Here is a 20,310-nt window from a genome sequence, read left to right as displayed (position 1 = left end):
CTTGGTAGATGAGACAATCTGGTGAACTCACATTTCTCCCAAACTTAGATCTGAGGAAACACTTTCTTATTTGGTCTCAGTAATGGAAATACACAGCACTAAGTTTCATTTGTTTCTATAAAGTATTTATTATCCAAAGATTTATTAACAAAATGAACTTGGTTAAAAAATAATGAAGTACTCAGTTATCGTATGTTCTGATTTGTTTCAGGCTAGTATTAGAACTGGGTTGCAAACTGGTGCGTTTGTGGTCTGCTTTGGACCCTTAAGGTGAACATAGTACACACACTTGCTGCATTTTCTTGAACTTCTCTCTGCATTGGTGTGCAGTCTTCACAAAAAAAAAAACACTTTGCAAATAGTTTGTTAAATTTGCCTTACAAGTATCTTATCTGTTTAATGTTGTAGATGCTAATTCTTTTTTAAAAATTACATTTGTGTGTTTATTCTGTGTGTGGTGTATGGCAGCTCACATGTGCCATTGTGCACATGCAAAGGTCAGAGGACAGTTCGCAGAAATTTGTTCTGTTCTGTCATGTTATGAAGCAGTTCTTCAGGTTTGGTGCAGGTGTCATTATCTGCTAAGCCATTCTGCTGGCTCAATAATTGTTATTTTCTGATTGTTTGCTGCTGCTTTGTGTATAAGAGCACAGTACATATTCACCTTCTAACTTTTAAGGTAGCTAAAAATTACTTTTTTACTCAGTATTTTTTAAAAATAATGTTTGGAATTTCTGTATCATTTTTGGTGTTTTTTCATCTCATAAGAAATTATATTTTTAGTCTTAAATAGTTGAGTTGATAGTTGGTTGGAATGTTCCTATGCTTTGGATGTTTGTCATGTCTATGCTCTTCTCCTGTTTTTGCTTTCCTGACATTAGGTTAACGAGTGCATCTGCTGTCATGCCCAGCTTTATTTTACATAGGTGTTGGGGGTTGAGCGTAGGGCCTCATGACTGACTAGCTTTCTAACTCCTCCCACCCCCACCCCCACCTTTCACTTCTGGTACTGGCAATTGGTACTCTTATTTTCTTTGTGCTTCCCATTGGTTCACATTTCATATTACTGAGTTTATTTCATCTCGTATTTTATAGATTTTTTGCCAATCATCTTCTGTGTTCTCCTTACTTTAATTTAATTTTGTTTCCTAGTTTATGAGGAAATCTTTCTATTTTCCTTTTATTAACCTTCATAAGCTGTATATTTTCTTCTATGGGCTGCTTTATGTATATGTTACGTCTTTTGATACACTTTTTAATTTGTTAATTTTCAGGTTTCAGTGTTTTTAGATTTCTCTTATGACTTCACTTTTGATTTGTTTTGTCTTGCTCAGTTGATTTCAGTGTAAAATTAAGCTTTCCTGCCTACCATTTAGGTATTTGTTCCGATATAATGTCCTGTTTATATGCTGTTTGGGGGCAGAATTTGAGAATACAATTCTATAGACCATTTTTGGTCATATGGTCAAATTGGAAAACTTATTTTGGGAAAGGTTGTGTGAGCCATTTTAAGTTGTTATATTTCTAAATATGTTAGAATATTATGGGTTTCCACTTAAATTATACATAATCAAAAATATACTTAGAGTTCATTTTATTTAAATCTGTTGAAACTTGTATGGGCCATTTTGGAGAATGTTTGACGGGTACTTTAAAGAATGTATTAATTGTTAATGTGTTCCATAAATGTGAGGCAGATTATGTTAACTAATGATGCATAAATCTTTTACATGCGTATGGATTTTCTGTCAGCTTGTTCTCTTGCTGAAAGACATGCTTGAAATTACAATTCAATTATAATAATAGAGAGGTCTGTTCTTTTTCTGTCAGTTTTTGCTTTGTATATTTTGGAGCTTCATTCAGAAATATTTGCAAATTTGAGACCATTTTGTTTTCCTGTCAAAATGATCCTTTTAATGTTATTATATCTTTCTCTTAAGTTTTGTTAATACTGTCTTGAAGTATGTGTCATTAATTTTCCCATGAGAAATGCTCATGTGTAACATCTTCTCCATATAAAGGATATTTCCTAGGAGTGGCCTGCCATGTAGATAATTCTTGCTTTTTCTTTCTAAATCAGCCTGAATCTTTTAGCTGGTATTTAGTTCATCTCTTTATGTAATTAAAACTTTTGTTTTCTTACCACCTTATTTTTTATTTGTCCCATTTGTTACTACTCCTTTGTTTCATGCCTTTTTATTGTATAATTTTGTACATTCAAATTTTAATTGACAAGTCAATTGCATATTTTTATTTTAGAATATGCTTTAACATACCAATTTAATATTAAAATAACGGATGTGTGTGTTTCCATGTTTTCATGATAGTTTCTGTGTTTTTAAAGGCTAGGTAGAATATATACTACATTTTCTTTATCCATTCATCCTCCTGTGGGTACTTTGTTTGAAGAGTACAGTCTCTTTGAAATACAGAAAATACAGATTTAGTTCTCCACGGTGGCATTGGTAAATCATGGTAATTTTGTTTTTAGTATTCTGAGGAACGTCAATACTATTTATATTAATGGCTTTAATAGACATTTCTTACAGTATCATAGCAGTATTCTTTATTCTACATATTCTTGTAAACCTTTATTGCCATTGTTCTTAATTTTTGTTTTGAGATACCAGTTTACTAATGTAGTCCTTCCTGGCCTCAGATTCACAGTGCTCCTGCCTCCCAAGTTCTGTAATTATAGCATGCATTACCTTGATTCAGTTGTTTTAATAATTGTCATTGAAGCAGGTATAAGGCATATCTCATGACGATTTCGAGTAACACTTCTTAAAGATGTATTAACTTTCCTCTGTATATCTGTTGGCCATCACTTTTCTTTAAAACAAACAAAACAAAAAAGTCTGGCAGAATGTCTAAATGTTTTTTGTTCAAGATACTATTTTAATATTTATGTAATAAACTTCGTGGTTTAATTATTATCCTTTATCTGTCCATCATTGATTTTTGTCTTGACCTTACATTATTGTTACTGTTCTTATGTTGAAAGCATGTCCCAGAATTGGAATCTCTTGAGGGGGTGGAGAAGAAGAAAAGCAAATCACAGTATTGCTCACCTCTGGTATTGTGAGACTTACGGACAAAGATGATTTTAAGCTATTTTTTCCCCAAACTCTCCAAAAGAATAAAAAATCGTTTCTTTCTTAAGTGATTAGAAGTAGAGATTTTAAGTAGGCGCTGCCTTGCAAACAATTTTCTGAAGGAATATTTCATGGTCTGTCACAGTAGGTGTTTTCAGTGTTTAAGGACTTCAGACAAAGTTTTTCTTAGTTATTTTGTAATTGATACTTAGTTTGTTCCCCGGCTAGTGCACTAAATCTTTTCAGTATTTCTTTTTTAATCATACCTGTAAAATACAATTCTCATGAAATGTGTTTAATAATAAACAGGCAAATCACTGTTACAAGAACAATTAATAATTTATATTTTCTAGTTTTGTAAAAGAGTAAATTCATAGAAATTTTTATTGTAACACTAAGACACTATACAAAGAAGCTGTGCATCTGTTCTTAGAAACTTTTTAGTGCATTAAAAAAAAATCATGGGAATGGTTTAGCATCTCCAACCAAAGGCCTTGGCAGAGTTAAGTAAGTAGTGTCTTTAGTGAAGTTATGTACATTCAAGAAACTGCCTTCTGGGTTTCCTGTACTGTTTTGGCTTGAAGTACAGCTAGAAATCAGACAAAGTTCCTACATTCATGAAGTTTTTATTTTATTTGGCAAGACTGACAGTATGCAGCTAGATAAGTGAATGCCCTTTAATATAATAATAGTATTAACTAGAATTATTTAGTGTTCAATGTACTAGTATAAATCTAAAGCTTGAGCAGACTGTGACAAGAGAGGTTGTTGTGTTCATAGGGACTTAGTGGCAAATTGAGCAGATACTTGAATGTTGAATTCTAGATAGAGGAAGTTGTAAGTATAATGTTTCTGAGGAAAGCCCCTATGATTGGTAATTTGAAGGGGAGGAGATTGAGAGACAGTAGAGATAATTTCTATAAAGAAATCAGTAAGTGGGATGTTTTTTCAATTATGTAGAAGATTGCTGTGAGGTCTGTGAAGGAAAGAGGAGTGTGACTTGTTAGCCTTTCTGGAGTTCTCTCTCATTTTTCGTTTCTATACAAGGAGTGCACTTGCATGTGTGCACATATGGAACCAAGCTAGCCTATGTCATTTGGGGGACCTGTGGAGCCTCTCTGACCAATAATGTGTAGAGAGTTATCTCATGCCTGATGCAAGATTGCCATTTAATAACCCCTGTATTCTAGAAATAGCATTGTTTATTCACTTATGCAGGATCTCTCTGTTCAAACTCCTTTTTTGTTGTTTTAAATTGTATATTTTTGGTTAACTTACAGAGTGTTTCCATAAGACTTTTCATACATCTTTGTTTTATTTAGCTCACTTTTCCTATCTCCACATCCAAATCTCAGTGCCTTAATTTTTGTAATGTAAACATTATTCAATAATATAAGCGGTGATGTAATACCATTATAATTTGATTTCCTATTTTCTATCACAGGACATCTCCTTTTAGTAGCTGAGAACTATGCCCACTCGAGATATCTAATTAATTTATAGTTTAGTTGGCAGGAAATTAGCTTAAATACTTAATACGTATTTGTTTCTGAATAGCCACAGACAAATAGAACATTGGGCAAATAGGAAATGCTATAGATCTTTTAAAATTGAATGTATTTTTTTATATTTTAAATGTAGACAATAAATTGTAATACTTGAGTTTTATATATAATACTGTAAAACTTTGATTTAGACTTTCAGTGGCTCCAGCCTTATTTGCCTACTACTATGTGTTTGTCAAGACACCATAATAATGTCACTGAAAAACTATGCAGCACCACTTGGATTGATGGATTTTTTTTTAAGCATGGATTTTAATTTTATCTTTCTAGAAAAAATATTATTAAAAATTACTGTGCTGCCAAGATGGCTCATCAGGTAAAGCCTGGGGACACCTTTGATACCTGGAACTGACATAAAGATAGAAGGAAAGAACTAACTCTGCAAAATTTTCACCTAAACTCTACACATGTATACCTATGGCCTGCATTCTCATATACACATTATACATACATACACATACATATACATACAATAATACTTCTTCAAAGTACATGAAAAACAATGAATTACTGCGCTCGTTTCAAAGCCCAACATGGTGATGCATGACTCTAATTCCAGCACTTGGAAGCAGAGGCAGGCAGATCTCTGAGCTTGAAAGCCGACTTGGTGTTTGTAGGGATCTCCAGGCCTCCCAAGTCCACATGGTAAGATCCAGTTTTATAGCTGTACCGCTCCTCCTGAATTACAATTTCCAGGGCTTATGTTACTAGTGTGAAAACCTTTTTATTAGATTATGTTCCCAGTGAGCAGCAAAAACCTTTTAGTTACAGAAAGCTAGAAATACTTAAGTCATGTGAAATGGTTCCTGGAGAAAGTACTAAACGGGGAAGCCACAATCCATATTCATTATTTAAATGTGTATTTTAGAACCTAAAAGAACTACTTATATGTCTGATTAAAAGTAATTAAGGAATGTTGTCCATCTATGTTTTATGAAATTTATTCAAAATCTCTGGTTGTTACTAGAGATTAATATTTAAGATTTAATATTAGTTGCTGTTTTGATTTATTTTTATTTTATGTGTATGAGTGTTTTGCCTCCTCTTTGTAAGTGTACTATCCACAGAGACCAGAAGAGGACATTGGATCCCCTAGAACTGGAGTCCCAGAATGTTGTGAGCTGCCATGTGGGTTCTGGGGACTGAACCTGTCCTCCTCAAGTACAGAAAGTGCTTGTAACTGCTGTCCTGTCTCTCCAGCCCCTAAAATCATTCCTTTAGGTCATTTGGCACACTTTCTAGGGCTTATGTAACTACTATTTAAGATTTTCCAGGTAAACCACTTTCAAAATAATTTTTTAAAGGCTTACTGTAATAATAATAGATTGATGGTCAACATATTTCCAAAAATAAATTTTTTTGTTACTTTTTGAGACAGTGTCTTACTATGTAGTTCTGGCTGACCTGAAACTCCCAATGTAGTCCTGGGTAGCCTTAAATTCATAGATCTGACCCCTCTGCCTCTCCCTCTCAGCCTCCTCTACCTCTGTCTCATTAATCTTGTTCAGTTTAGTTCCTTAAACTTTTTTCCTGCTTTTTGGCCTTTTCATAAGCCAAGATGCATATTATTTTGGACTAATATATCTTCTCTAAACAAGGAAGCAAATGTGGGTAGTTGTCCTGTCTTCTGATGAGAAAGAGAGGAACACTGCTTTATATTTGAGCGTTTATGAAACTTGGTATCTAAATACACCCAGTTTTTAAAACTAATCTGTTTAGGAAATGCAGTTTATTTTAAATTTAGGATTTCTCATTTTAATTGAACCTAAAGTCATGCTAATATAAAATTCAAAAGACTTACCATAAAAGTGGCTAATTTCTTCTCAGTTTTAATACTTTGGAATTGGATAGATACCCAAGCAAACATATTTTTCAGCATGGCATTAAAATATTTTGTTTTATATATCTTTAGATTTGTACAAAATAACTTAAAGGTCAAGGCAAAATGCTAGTTATAATTGATATCTTTGAAGTGGGCTTTCCACTGTACACATGTGGAGGTCAGAGGACCACTTGAGGGGGAATCAGTTCTCATTCCTACCCTGTGGGTCTTATGGATATATAATACAGGTCATTGGGCTGGATATCAAGTGATTACTTTGAGGTGCCATTTCACTAGTCAGGAAATTACTGTTTTGAATGACTTGTTTTTTACTTTTGAGAGCAAGTTTGTTAGACAGGTTTTGGGCTTCCTTTCTAACCCAGACTGCCCTAGAAAGTGGAATCCTCCCGAGTGTTGGGATTACACTGGTGAGACCTCATTTCTGGTTTTTATTTTGTTGAATACCTGTAATGTTCTTGGAGTACGGGATGGTAGCAGCTTCGGGTATGTTTAACTATTTAAGAACGTAGCCAAGAAAAGGTAATCTAGCAATTCTGTTATACAGAGCTGAAGCTCAGCTGAGAAAGTACTAAGAGAGACATTCTGCAACGTTGCCAGTGAAGTAGGTCATTGTTAAAATATGGTTTTGTTTTTGAAGTCACCCTGCTGTACAGTTTAACAAATACAAAATGAAAAAAAAAAATGGTGTAGGGGTCATGTTTACATAAGCTGGTCAAAGAATAGAAGGTATTCAGGAATTAAAAGTTCTGCATTAGGAAACCAGACAAAAAGCAAATTAAACAAAAGTTCCAAATAAAAAAATGGTGAAGATAAAAACAGAATTTCTGAAGGAATGATTAAAATTGAAAGAGGAGGGAAAAGACTTGAAAGGATACATCTTGTTTGTTGACTGTGAAAAACATTATGTTGTCAGGAAACCTGTCCATATTTAATAAATGGCTAGTAACAGGGTCAGTGATGCCTCAGTGGACAGAATTGTTTGCTGCCAAGCCTAATGATTTGGGAGCAATGACTAATAAGTTTGATATTCAGGACCCATATGGTAGAAAGAAGCAGCAAACTTCTTACAAGGTTTCCTCTGATTTCTGCGCATGTGCTATGACACATGCCTACACACACAAATAAGTGAACTTTTGAAAAGATATACCTTAGTAGTAGAGTACTTTCCTAACGTGTGAAAACCTGAGTTTGATTTGCAAGAGTTATAAAATAAATAAAACTAACAAGGGACTGTTACAGATAGCTTTATGCCCATAAGGTTAAATTAGATGAAATGAACAAATTCTAGGATATCCATAATACCAAATCTCACTCAGGTATCAATACCCTGAAAAATCTGAGAAATTATGTTTATGATTTAAAATGTTCCCACATAAACATCTTACTGTCCAGATGGCTTGGTGTATAAACTACACAAAGTATTAAAGGGAAATATACTATATATATGGTGGAAAACAGACATTGGGGAATCACATCTCCATGTTTGAGACCTGCATCAGTTTGATACCAGACAATTATAAAACAGTTACAAAGGGCTCATGAGATGCTTCTATGGTGAAGGCACCTTTTGCAAAGTCTGACTACCTGAGTTTATTCTCCAGAATACTAGTTTTAGAAAGAGAACTGAGTCCTCCAAGTTAATGATGTGTATGTTACAGTAAGTAAATGTATTTAAACATTAGTTGGCCAATGCAATTCATGATGTCAACATACTTGAAGGAAAATATTTTATTATCTCAAGTAGGTACAGAAAAAGATCAAATTTGATACCCACTAATTAAAAACTAATTATAAGGGTCTGACCTGATAAGCATCAGAAGAAACTTTGTAGCCAATGTAAGACGTAGTATTGGTGCTGGATTTTTTTTTTTTAAGTACCAATTGTAATACCACTAGAAAATATTAAATAATTAGGAATGACATTTAATAAACAATAGTTTAAACAAAGGTAGCTTTAAAAATGAACATATAAACCTAATATTGTGAAAGATGTCTATTCTTAGGGTGTTCATGAACACAGTTCCAGTCAAAAATTTCAAGATTTTTGGTGGGGTGGGGTCTTTGGGTTTGGCAGTAACATTTTAATATTTGTATAGGAAAAGCTGTAGAATAACCAAAACACTTTTGAAAAGTAAAGAAAAATTTAAGATTTACTAGAAACAATTTTTTAAACCATGATGGATGATAAAGCCATACTTTTAAAGATGGTTTGTTCCATGGATAAAAAGAGAAACATAGCTTAATGAATGAGTTTGGAATTCTAGAGAAGATCCGTAATATTCATGGTACCTTAGTTTTTGACAGAGCTGCTGAGGGGAATTAATAAAGAAAATAGTTTTCTTAATCAATGGCAAAATGTTCAAGTGTCATTTTTATAGAAAGAAAGATTAGCTTGAAACTCATATATGCAAAAATTCACCACGGAATCATGAATGTAGTAACAGACAAGACATTATACATTCTAGAAAAAAAAAACCATAGGAGAAAATCTTTATGACCTTGGGTAAGTAAATATATTTAGATAGGATACTGCACAAACAAAAGAAAGTGAGGAATTTGGACTTTAACAATATTAAAAGTCTGTTTTTCAGATGCTACTGAGAAAAAATTCTAAAAGAGGAACCCACCAGTTAAAAAACACTTGACAAACCACATGACTAATAAAGGGCTTGTACCCAGATAATTCAGTTTCCTACAGATCAGTAAGAAAATTCCAATAAAAATTGAGAAAGGAATATGATAGACCCTTTAGCTCTATCATAAGCCTAATAGAATATATTTTGGATATAGGATATATAATATGAATAGAGAACATAATACTTGGATTAATTTTTAACTTTTACATACAAGTAGCATTGATTGAATTGAATCTTAACAGTACTTGATTTGGGGGCTGGAGAGATGGCTTGGTGGTTAAGAGCATTGACAGTTCTTCCAGAGGACCCAGGTTCAGTACTTAGCACCCAAAAGAGGGCTTACAGTAGTCTGTAACTCAAGTTTCAGGGTCCCTACACCCTTTCAGCAGAAGTACATGTATGCAAAACACCAATGAATACAACATAAATAAATTTTAAAACAGTATTTGATTTGATATCAACACTTCCTCATTTAAAAATAATTAGGCTGGGTGAGGTGTATCCCAGTCCTCTAGTGGCAGAGACTGGGATCTCTGCATTCAAGCTTATCATTATGTTCTGGTGAGCTCCAGGGCAGCCAGAACTTCATAGAGAGACCCTATTTCAAGATAGTAGTAGGATTAATTGGGGAACTATGTAGTGGTGTACATCTCTAATTCCAGCACTTGGAAGGTGATAGCTGAGGGGATGGTCAAGGCCTACCTGGGCTACCTGAAACCCTATTTAAAAAACAAAAGCAAACAAACAAAAATTAGATATACATGTTTTAGGTGAATGGCATGTACCAGCAAGTTAAAAGTTAATCTTATATATTTCAAATAATGTAACTGTCATACTGGCTATTGGTATTTTTACTAAATACATAGAAATATTTAGATAATTCTTTTACTGTGATTCATGAGGTTGGAGGCAGTGCTGAGAGATCTCTGTGTAGCTCAGTCTAGCCTAAAACCAATAGTTCTTGAATGCCAGGAGCATGGGCATGTGAGACTATGTTCTACTTTGATTTTTTTTTTTAGTGCCTGAACTCCCAAGTTTTTCTTTTGCTGAAACCACACTAAAAAAATGCACGTTAACGCTTGTTTACTTGTATTATTGTTATTTCATATACAGTAGTGTTTTTTGCTTGCATGTACGTAAGCGCATTGTGTGCATGTATTGTTCAGGAGAGCTAGAATAGGGCTTCAGATACCCTGGAACTGTAATTATGTTTGTGATGTTTGTGAGTGGCCATATGGGTGCTGGGGACTGCACCTGGGGCCTGGGAAACAGCAATGAGTGTGTGTAACTACTAGCCCCTAATTTATAAGGTAAGCAACACAGAAGAGTATAGATAACTAAGAGATAAAATTTCCTTAGGGATTTTATTTTATCATCTCTGTTAATAACCTTGGTTTATCAGTCTTGACTGTGTGTATGCCTTACTTTAGATAAGATACACAGTGCATTTTCTGCAGTGTAGTTTTACTAATTATAGATATTTAACAATATAAAAATTTTGTATTTTCAGTATTCATATATTCATTTGATACATATTTTTATATATTATGCTTAACATTAAAACTGTTCTAGTGCAAGAAAATAGGGTTTCTATTAGATTCAAGTGAGAGGAGGATGACATATTTGAAGGCGCCAGTAGAATTTAGCGTGAAGTTTTGCATGCTAAGGTGGCGACGGAACACACTGGTTGGTTGGAGTTTGGTAGGGGAGCCGTAGTTATGCTAGGTAAGTACCCTGCCTCTGAGCCAAACCCACAAGCACCTAGTGTTTCATTGTCAGTCTATTTAGCCACTGGTATTGATGCACATGAAGGTAATGTATAGCCTTTTTTCTGGTAAGATCAGTATTGTAATGAACAACCATGTACATATCTTTGCTTAAGTGTGCAAATATTTTTGTAGGTATAATTTTTAGGAAGAAAAAATTTAATTGTTGAAATTTTATATTCTGCCATCCATCTCAACTTTTAGACATTATTTGCCAGTGGGTATAAAATTATAGCTTTTTTTAATTTGTATTAATCTTATTTCTTAATAAAGTTGAGCATATTTACTGAACTCTTATGTTTCTATTAAAAATTATTCATACATTTTGTCCATTTTACCTTTAATAAAACTTTAAAATTTCTTTTGATTCTCTTAACGTAATATGCTATAGTTTGTGATATTTTATCCTACCCTATGAAGTTTATGGCATTTTTAGATTTATTTTTATACTGTCAAAACTTTACCAGTCTTCTCATGTGTCTTTCTTGAAGAGTTTTTATTAACAGTTTCAGAGCACTCTAGTTTCTTACATTTTCTTGTAAAATAGTTTTATTTATATTTCTAGTGGATTTAAATTCATCTGAATTTTTTTTTAATAATCATGGTAGTGGCCTACTTAATTTTTCAAACTTCATAATCATTTCTCCCACAATGAATTGTTGATTGATACTTTTCTTTTCTCCCACTAACATGGAAATCACCTTGATTATATTTTAAGTCCCAGATCATGTGCTCTGGATTCAGTACTCTACAGTTTTGATTATTTTCATTTTATATTTAACAGCTGGTAGGGCACCCCTCCCCATTGTCTTTTTCCAAAAATTTTTTTGGCAATTTTTGTGTATTTTCTCTTCCAGATGAACTTTAGAGTCAACATGTCAAGTTCCATTAAAAATCCCTTTGGGATTTTGATTGGAAGTGCATTGAATTTACAGATTAATTTGGGGAGAATTGACATCTTTACACTATTGAGTCTTCCCATCCAGGACCATGGTATGCCTCTCCATTTCTTTAGGTGTTCTTTTATGTTCTACAGTACAGTTGTATACATTTTTAAAAAATTTATTTTCATAGATCTTACACATTTTTTTGTTAGGTATTTTCCTGAATATCTTTAGCTTTTGTTATTATTGTGTCTAATAGCTTTAAAAAATATTTTCTAATGAGCTATTGCTGTTGTGTAGGAAGGCTATTTTTTATTATTATTTTGGTCTTAACTACTAATTTAGTTTTGCTGATTATTTTAATTCTGGAAAGATAATTATGTTTTCTGTAAATTATGTTATTTTTCGGTAGTTATACTTAGCAGTATCTTGGTTTTTTATTTTTTAATTTTTTTTTTTTTTAGTCTTCCATATTTGGTAGGTTTTCAGAACAGCTGCTGTTCTTTTTGATTTGAGTGTCTTAACAGGTACTTTTATGGTCGTTGATACTTATTTTTTTTTTTTTTAAGATTTACTTATTTTATGTGTATGAGTAAACTGTTGCTGTCTTTAGAAACAACAGAATAGAGGGCATCAGATCATATCCATTGTGAGCCACCGTGTGGTTGCTGGGAATTGAACTCAGGACCTCTGGAAGAGCAACCAGTGCCTTTAACCTCTGAGCCATCTCCCCAGGATGGTATTTTATTTTATGAGGAAGTTTTACTATGTAGTATCGGGTGACTTTGAACTCAGAGATCTACCAATCTCAGCCTTCTGAGTGTTTGGGATTAAAGGTGTATGTTACCATGCCTGGCAGTAGAAGTTTAGTTTAACCATACAGTTTTGTTGAGATGATCCATGTTCTTTTTCCACTTATAATATTTAATGTGATGACTTACATGTTTACAATTGTTGATCATAATTTAGTTTATTTTAAATATTCTTTCAAGGATATATTTAGATAATGCCAGAAACTGCCTCCAGTTAATGGCAGGATAGTTGCCACCTCAATGACAAGTATTTGTATGGTTCTAAAAACTGTTCCTGTCTCGTGTGAGAGAAACAATAAGCAAGTAGGTGAGAGGGTGGTGTTTTCGGGCTGGGATGATGTTGGGGAGAACGTGAGAGAGAGGATGGGTGTTGTGTGGAGTGCAGAGGACAGTACCGGACAGAGTCCCTGCTAGTGACTTGATGTGTAATGCCAGCTAGGAAGGTAAGCATGTAGGGATAGGAGGAAGCAGTCTGCAGAGGGAGAAAACACTCTGCTTTAGAATTTCTTGCATTGTCTTTCCTGTGGATGCCCTGATAGCACTGACATTTGCCAGTATGTCTGTTTTAAAAATGTTAGGTGTGTTACATTTACTTTTGTGTGTAGGGTGCTTTTTTTATAGGGCTGTGTATGGTAAGCTCGGTTGTTTTCTCATGTATTTTCTAGCTTTTGTAATTAAGATACCCTATTTCTTGAATATTATGATACTGCAGTTTTAATAACAACTTTTCGTAGCATACCATCCATTTCTCTTAAGCTTCTGCACTTGTTGGAGCATGTTTCTCCTCATGCATGTACTTTGTCACTCCGTCGACGACACTGGGCAGAGCTGTACTTACCTTTGCTAGACTCATCCTGCAAGTAGTCAGCTTTATATATCCTAATTTGTAATTTTAAGATCTTAGATTTAAAGCTTTATTTTTTTTCCTTAAGGAAAAAGATTTTGGTTAGATCTTTCAGAAAATAATTTCTTTTAGATTTTTATTTCCTCTATTATTAATTAATGGATGTTTTCTTTTTAAAAATTTTAATTAGAATGTCATACTATTAATATTCAATATTCTGTTTCTTTATTTTCTAAGACTAAGAACTTAACCTGATACATAAATTGCAAGGTCATCTTTTTCAAATCTTTTGAGTTTTTTTTTTTTTTTTCCCCCTAACGTATGATCAGATATCTCCACCATCTATTTTACTTTAAATATTATAGTTAATTTTATTTCTGGATGCTCTGTGCCATTGCCTAATATGCATATTCATCATTTCTTAAAGAGCTATATGGAAAATTTGTCATGTTTGTGTTTATTTTGTTTAGCTGCATATAGTTCTAGTAGGTTGTTGTATGTTCATAACTGAACCACCCTGGATGTGCCCACTGTCGCCTAGCATTATAAGATACTCTTCCTGTTTAACTTTTTTTTTTTTTTTTTTTTTTTTTTTTTTTTTTTTTTGCATTATTCTATAGCTGATACTAATATCCTTTGATTGTGATTACTGATTCATCTATTTTCAATCCCCTTTCTTTAAAAGTTTTTATTCTGTGTGGGTGTGTTAAATGGTAAGACTGTTGTAGAAAAAATCTCCTTGAAATTTTAGACCATACAACTTTGTTTTACTTTAAACATGATTAGTCTACTTTATAATAAAGTTTATAATTTTTAAAAACTTAATGCTAGATGACATTAGAGGTTTTAGACTGACATGTGGACAGATAAGCACCTGGAAGCTTATTGAGAGAAGTCATATTTTGTGTCACTTCTCAAGGAGGCTATGTTAATTCTATTAAAGATCACTAGCACATTATTACATAATAGATCTTAGTAAAAGTATAATATTTATGATGTGGATAGTTTCAAGTGTAAAAATGCAGGACTAGACTAATAATGATTTATTTCCGAACTTTTGAAATGTAAATTATTTTAGTCATGTTCACTTTCATTTTGCTAAATTCTATCTCAAAGCCATGAGTCATACTATTCATTAACTTATTAAAAAAAATTGAACTTTCCCTCCCCTCTTTAAACAAACAAACATGTATATGTGTATATATCTCGTGTGAATGTGGGAGCCTACAGAAACCAAAGGCATTTCGGATCCTCTGGACCTGAAGTTAAGTGGTTATGAACTGCCAATATAGCATGTGGGGAGCTGGTTTATCCTGGGTCTTCTGGAAGAGCAATACATGCTTTTAATTATTGCTCAGCCATATCTCTAACACCAACATGTTCCTTCCCCTGTCGTCAGGATTTGTTTGTTTTGTTCTGGCTTTTTATGAGATACAATTGGGCTGAGATAACAGGGTTATCATATCAGTTCTTTGAATATCAAGACTCAAGAGTATACACACAGGACCTATGAATCCACAACCCTCTTTCTGAAATCCAATTTACTTTAAGTAAATGCACACATCCTGACGTATTTTGGATGTGAGGGTGGGCTATGTCTCTCTACCATACATTCTGACTGTTAATCAGCTGACCCATCACCAAAGAACCTACACACTGAGCCTACATGGAAAATATTAGCATTTAATCACCTTTGTGGTTTCAAACCACCAGGTCATAGGGACTTTCCCAACATCCTTAATCTTATCCTCAGCTCTTGACTGAAGAGTTTAGCCTTCACCATGATACGCTGTATAAGGAGCCTTCCTTTCCCCAGAATTTGGAGCGTCCTGCTGGGACATCAGCAAAGGGAGCAGCTCCAGCTTTGTTGTGTCGTGGCATGTACATGAGCCTGTTTCCTGATGAGTGTCCACAACTTGGATAGCTTGACAGTTGGGTAGAAACTCTGGTTCCTCTTTAAGTGGTAATTCCTCATAGCAACTTTCCCAGTGTTACCTGGATAATGTTTATTAAAGTTGATCTTGTGAGGCACGCCACCAGCATCCCCCTCACTCCTCGACCCCCATCTTTCTAGGTGCTTGTGGCGCTTACTGATTGCTCTGACAGCTGTGGCTCAAGAGGCCATGGAATTTCCAGGTCTTCCTCAGTCTGCATGGCTTGGTGGGAGCTGAAAGAAAAAAAAAGCCCCTCTTTTAACAGAAAAAATTTTATATATTTGTGTGTTTGTGTTTGCATGAGTATGATGTGCGTGGGCACACTGTTGTTTCATCGTGTACGTGGAAGTCAGAGGACAGCTTTGTGGAGTTGCTTTTCTCGTGCCTTTCTGTGGGTTCTGGGAGTTGGTTGAATTTGAGCTGTCTGGCTCCTGCTGCTGAATCATCTCCTTGGCCCTATTTACTTTATAAGATTTCAAGTGTTTTCAAAATACTTTATTGCTGAAAATCTTTGGAATTATATTAGTTTAAAAATGATTAACTCAGTTACCCATTGTAACATTTTACTGAAGTCTCATTCTTTCAGTTCCAGGCCATGTGTAAAAGAATATTGTAGTGACTAATTATAACTACTTATATTTACAATGAGTCCCTTTACTGTATCCAGGGAACTGGGAAGTGCAAATACTTTTTTTTTTTTTCCCTGACCTTGAAAGACAGAAGTTAGGCTCAAACAAGATTTTACTCAGGAATTTGTAGGCTAGGTCAGTGGAGCAACACTCACTGCCTAGCATGCTTCGGGGAACTGTATGGTGTCATCAGCAATCAGTCACTGTGAGAACATTAGAAATTCGTAGTTGTCCCTTAAATATTTTTTGTTTGTTTGTTTTTTGAGACAGGTTTCTCTGTGTAACAGCTCTGGAACTCACTTTGTTAGATGAGGCTGACCTTGAACTCAAAGAGATTCACCTGCCTCTGCCTCCTGAGTGCTAGGAGTAGAGGTTTGCACACTGCCACACTGGCCGGCCTGCCTGCCTGCCTGCCTTCCTTCCTTCCTTCCTTCCTTCCTTCCTTCCTTCCTTCCTTCCTCCCTTCCTTTCTTCCTTCCTTCCTTCCGGTTTATATCTGCCATTTCTTGCTGCTTTTTAGTATCTTTTATGTGCAAAAGACATTTTCTTAATGATAAATCCTATCAGTATTTGTTCATGATCAGAGCTTTAAATAGCTAATGCTTTTATGTTTTATTATATAAGTATAGTTATTAGAGGTTCTATATGTGTAAAGATAACATTTTTCATTGAAATTATTAAATTGATTATAAGAATCACATACTGATACTAAAAGTAGATTCATAAATTCATCAGAGACAAATGACTTAATTGCAGACACCTTGTTGTGGAGCAAATACTGAATCATTTGTTGTTGTATAGGACATTTGTAGCTGATTATGGTGGCAGAACATACCTGTAGTCTCAGCACAGAGGAGATGTAAGCAAGAGGTATTGGTGGACTGATTGAGTGTTCAGCTGCACGAGAGTGATTCAGGGAGTCAGTTCTCCTTCCCACCCACCATAGGGGTCCTGGGGATCAAACTCAGGTCTTCAGCTTTGGAAACAAGTACTTTACCCACTGAGGCATCTTGCTAGCCTGGAAATTTTTAATGAACCTTTTAGTCAAAATATAAGGTACTTTTCTTGAAAGCTACATTTTTGGTTTAAAGTCCAGTCTTTTGCCAGGAGAGCTTACAGAAGAACAAAATTGCTAATAATTGGTGATTTGTACTGTCAAAAGGAATCCAGAATATTGAAATCCACATAGTCCCAATTTAAATATGCTTATGTTCACAGCTTAAGCTTCTCTCCTATCATAAGCTCACATTTTATATTTGATATATTAAAACAAATTCTTAATAGGTTTCATTTTTGAAGTTACATTTGTCTAAAACAACTGTTTTTATTTGTCTGAAAATGTTTGCCTAAATGAAGTCTTTGGTAGGTTTTATAAACTGAACATTTCAGCACTGTATAAAAGTACCCTATTCCTTAAGCATTGCTCTTTTTACCATGCTTGTAGAGAATCGTTTTCTTCCTCTGTGTTGTCTCTGCCCCCCTATCTATTTAAAGTTCTTTTTTTTTTTAAAGTATATATCATACTTCTTTGAACTTAGCATGTCTTTCTGTATTGGATATTTGTAGAAGACAATGATTATACAAAAAAGTACTATTGTGTTTTTGTTTCTGATAGCTAGCTTATTGCTTTGAATACAGGGTATGATTGGTGGCCAAATGTTTGCGTAGTGTAGTTGGTATATGCCATGGCCAGTTAATTAAAGTGTACTATTTTTTTATCCTTTGGATTTAGCTACAAGATTAATGAGTATATTTTGAGAAAAGAGTTAGTTTAAATTGCTGATGTTCACAGTTGGTCCAAATTGTTTTGCTACTTCAAATTACCATATGATTGACTGTCTTTTTGTTTTAAATATAAAAAGATTTAGGAGTGTAACTACTAGTAGTAACATCCACTTGCATTTTACCATTGTTAAAAGATCTTGGTTTTTATTTAACTATTTGGGTTACATTGGCTTTTCATTGGGGAGAATGTTATAATTTTACTTAGTATTATTATTACTGAAACTGAGCAGTGGTGGTATGCACCTTTAATCCCTTCACTTGGTACCTAGAGGCAGGTGAATCTCCCAAGTTCAAGGCCAGCCTGGTCTACAGAGTGAGTTCCAGGACAGACAGAGCTACACTGAGAATCCCTGTCTTGAAAATAAAGTCACTACAAAGTAAGACTTTAACAAACACAAAAAAAGATCAGTCAAATGCCTTTATTATACATGTATGTAGCTCTACTTGATGAACATCCAGAATTTTATAGAGCTGGAAACGAAGCTTATTCCGTGAAGTGTTTGCCTAACATGCACACAGCTTAAATGTATATATTACATATATATATATGTGCAGTTTAAATATAAATAAAGCATTGATGCATAAAGCATAAATACCTAGTTGGATCCTTGGTATTGCATAAAACTGGACATGGTGGTATACATCTGTTGTTTTTTTGTGGTTTTTTTTTTTGTTTTTTTTTTTTTTTTGTTTTAGCACTTGGGAGGTAGATGTGAGGGTATCCAAGTTCAGGATCATCTTTGGCTGCATAGTGAGTTTGAGGCCATTCAGAGATACATGACTATCTCAGCAAAACAAAGTAAATTTTCAAAAAAATTTCTGTTCCTTTTCATATGTCAAATGCCCTCTTTCTCCAGTTGGCTGGCTCAAGCCAGGTTTTAGATAGGATCTATATTATGATTTATTGTTGTTGCTCAAGTCTTGTTAACTTAGAACAGTTCTTTAATCTTTGCTTGCATTGTGCTTAGTAGGAGAAAATGGTTTTACTCTAAACTGTTGTACATTTTAGAATTATGTTTGCTTCTGTTTACTTCATAGGTTCTCTTACTCCTCAGGTCTGTGAGTTTGTTTTTGTGGGGAAGACATTAAGAAGGTAGTTTTTGTTTTCCAAGGAGACATTTGACTGTGTCTGGGTTATGTGGTTTGGTTGTTAAATTACTACTGGCACCTGGTGAGTAAAGGCATTTCATCTGGAATACCTGTAGTGCCTAGGTTGAGAAAAAGAGGTTCATCTCCTGGTGTGCCTTATGACTATTTTCAAACCTGAGTATTTCTAAAAGCCCTACTAGATTATTATTTATTAGGAAAGGGTGTTGTCAAGAAAACCTCATAGGGAAGGGGTGATTTAGTTGGTTAAAAGGCATTTGTTGCCAAGCCTGATGACCTGAGTTTGATCCCAGGAACTCACATGATACAAGAAGACAACTGACACTTGCAAGTTGTCATCTGAACTCTATACATGCACTGTGGGATATGTGTATCCATAGAGAAATTAATAGAATTTATTAAAAGACTAGTACTTCCTAGGAGATGCTTCACATTGTATGGTGTACCAGGGGCCGGAAATGTTTGATTGTACTATTTTTACTTTTAGTCATTAGTAATGAGGTAATTTAGGAACCTTGGCATTTAAATAAAACCTTTAAAGTTAAAATTTTTGGAGCTCTATACACATATAGCTTCTTATTACTCCAGCATAGAATTTTTTTTTTTTTTTTGGTAGAAAGAGTATTGAGTGAGTGGATCTGGTTTAACTGGTCCTCTCTACCACATTCTAATATTTAGAAACCTGCCATTTATATATAAGGATCCTTGATTGTTTTCCCTTTTCTGTTACATTGAATTAGACCTGTGATTTATTTCTAAGACACTTAGTTTTCTTTTCCAGTTTACTGTCTTTAAATTTGTCAAGAATTTAATGCAAGCAGATTCCTTCTTCTTCAGGGACAAGCTCTCACTTACATAGTCCAATCCCAAGTGGTCGGCCTTGGGCATATGTAAATAATGAACAAAGGTGAATAGTCACAGGTTGTATATACATGTGTATACACATATTTGTGTGTGGTGATGATTTAATAGTTAAAGATGAGATCATGAAGGTTGGAAGACAGGCACTGGAGGAGTTGAAAGTTACAGAATGAGAGATGGTAGTGGTGGAAATGCAGTGCTTATGTATGAAATTCTCAAAATGTAAACAAAACATTGGTTGTATTATCATTTTTATGAAATACTATTCAATTCTAAAACTACACCCACAATATAACAGTAGTTATACTTAAATACTTTGATACTTTTGAAGAGATAAACTAATGTCATTTATTTACACTTTTTGAAAGTATATGTTTCATTTAAAGAAAGAAAATAATTGAAAAGGCTTAGTGCCAGATTGATTGCTTTGTACATGAATAAGTGCCTGAATTCAATTTGCAGTGCTGCAAAAATTAAAATACTATTTTATCGTTTAAAATGTTTATGTTCTACGATGTGGTAATAGTCAAGAATTATTTATAGAAATTA

At 34.1% G+C, this 20,310-nt stretch overlaps 1 protein-coding gene across 8 annotated transcripts in view; it reads left to right on the top strand.

Annotated features, from left to right (window-relative positions):
• The window catches only part of Ankrd17 (ankyrin repeat domain 17), a 137,724-nt gene that overhangs the window by 39,416 nt on the left and 77,998 nt on the right, over positions 1-20,310 (top strand). The window contains exon 1 of one of the 8 annotated variants that reach the window (XM_076938763.1): positions 11,881-11,898. The exons of the other annotated variants lie outside the window; for them this stretch is intronic. Coding sequence (XP_076794878.1) covers positions 11,896-11,898 — 3 coding nt within the window. The 5' untranslated portion in view covers positions 11,881-11,895. Of the gene's footprint in view, positions 1-11,880; positions 11,899-20,310 lie in introns of those variants that run through there. 8 annotated transcript variants of the gene reach the window in all.

Source organism: Arvicanthis niloticus, chromosome 7 (genome assembly GCF_011762505.2).
Source record: "Arvicanthis niloticus isolate mArvNil1 chromosome 7, mArvNil1.pat.X, whole genome shotgun sequence".
Classification (NCBI taxonomy): domain Eukaryota; kingdom Metazoa; phylum Chordata; class Mammalia; order Rodentia; family Muridae; genus Arvicanthis; species Arvicanthis niloticus.
The sequence above is the reverse complement of the archived record's forward strand: the minus strand, read 5'-3'. Positions and strand labels throughout refer to the sequence as shown.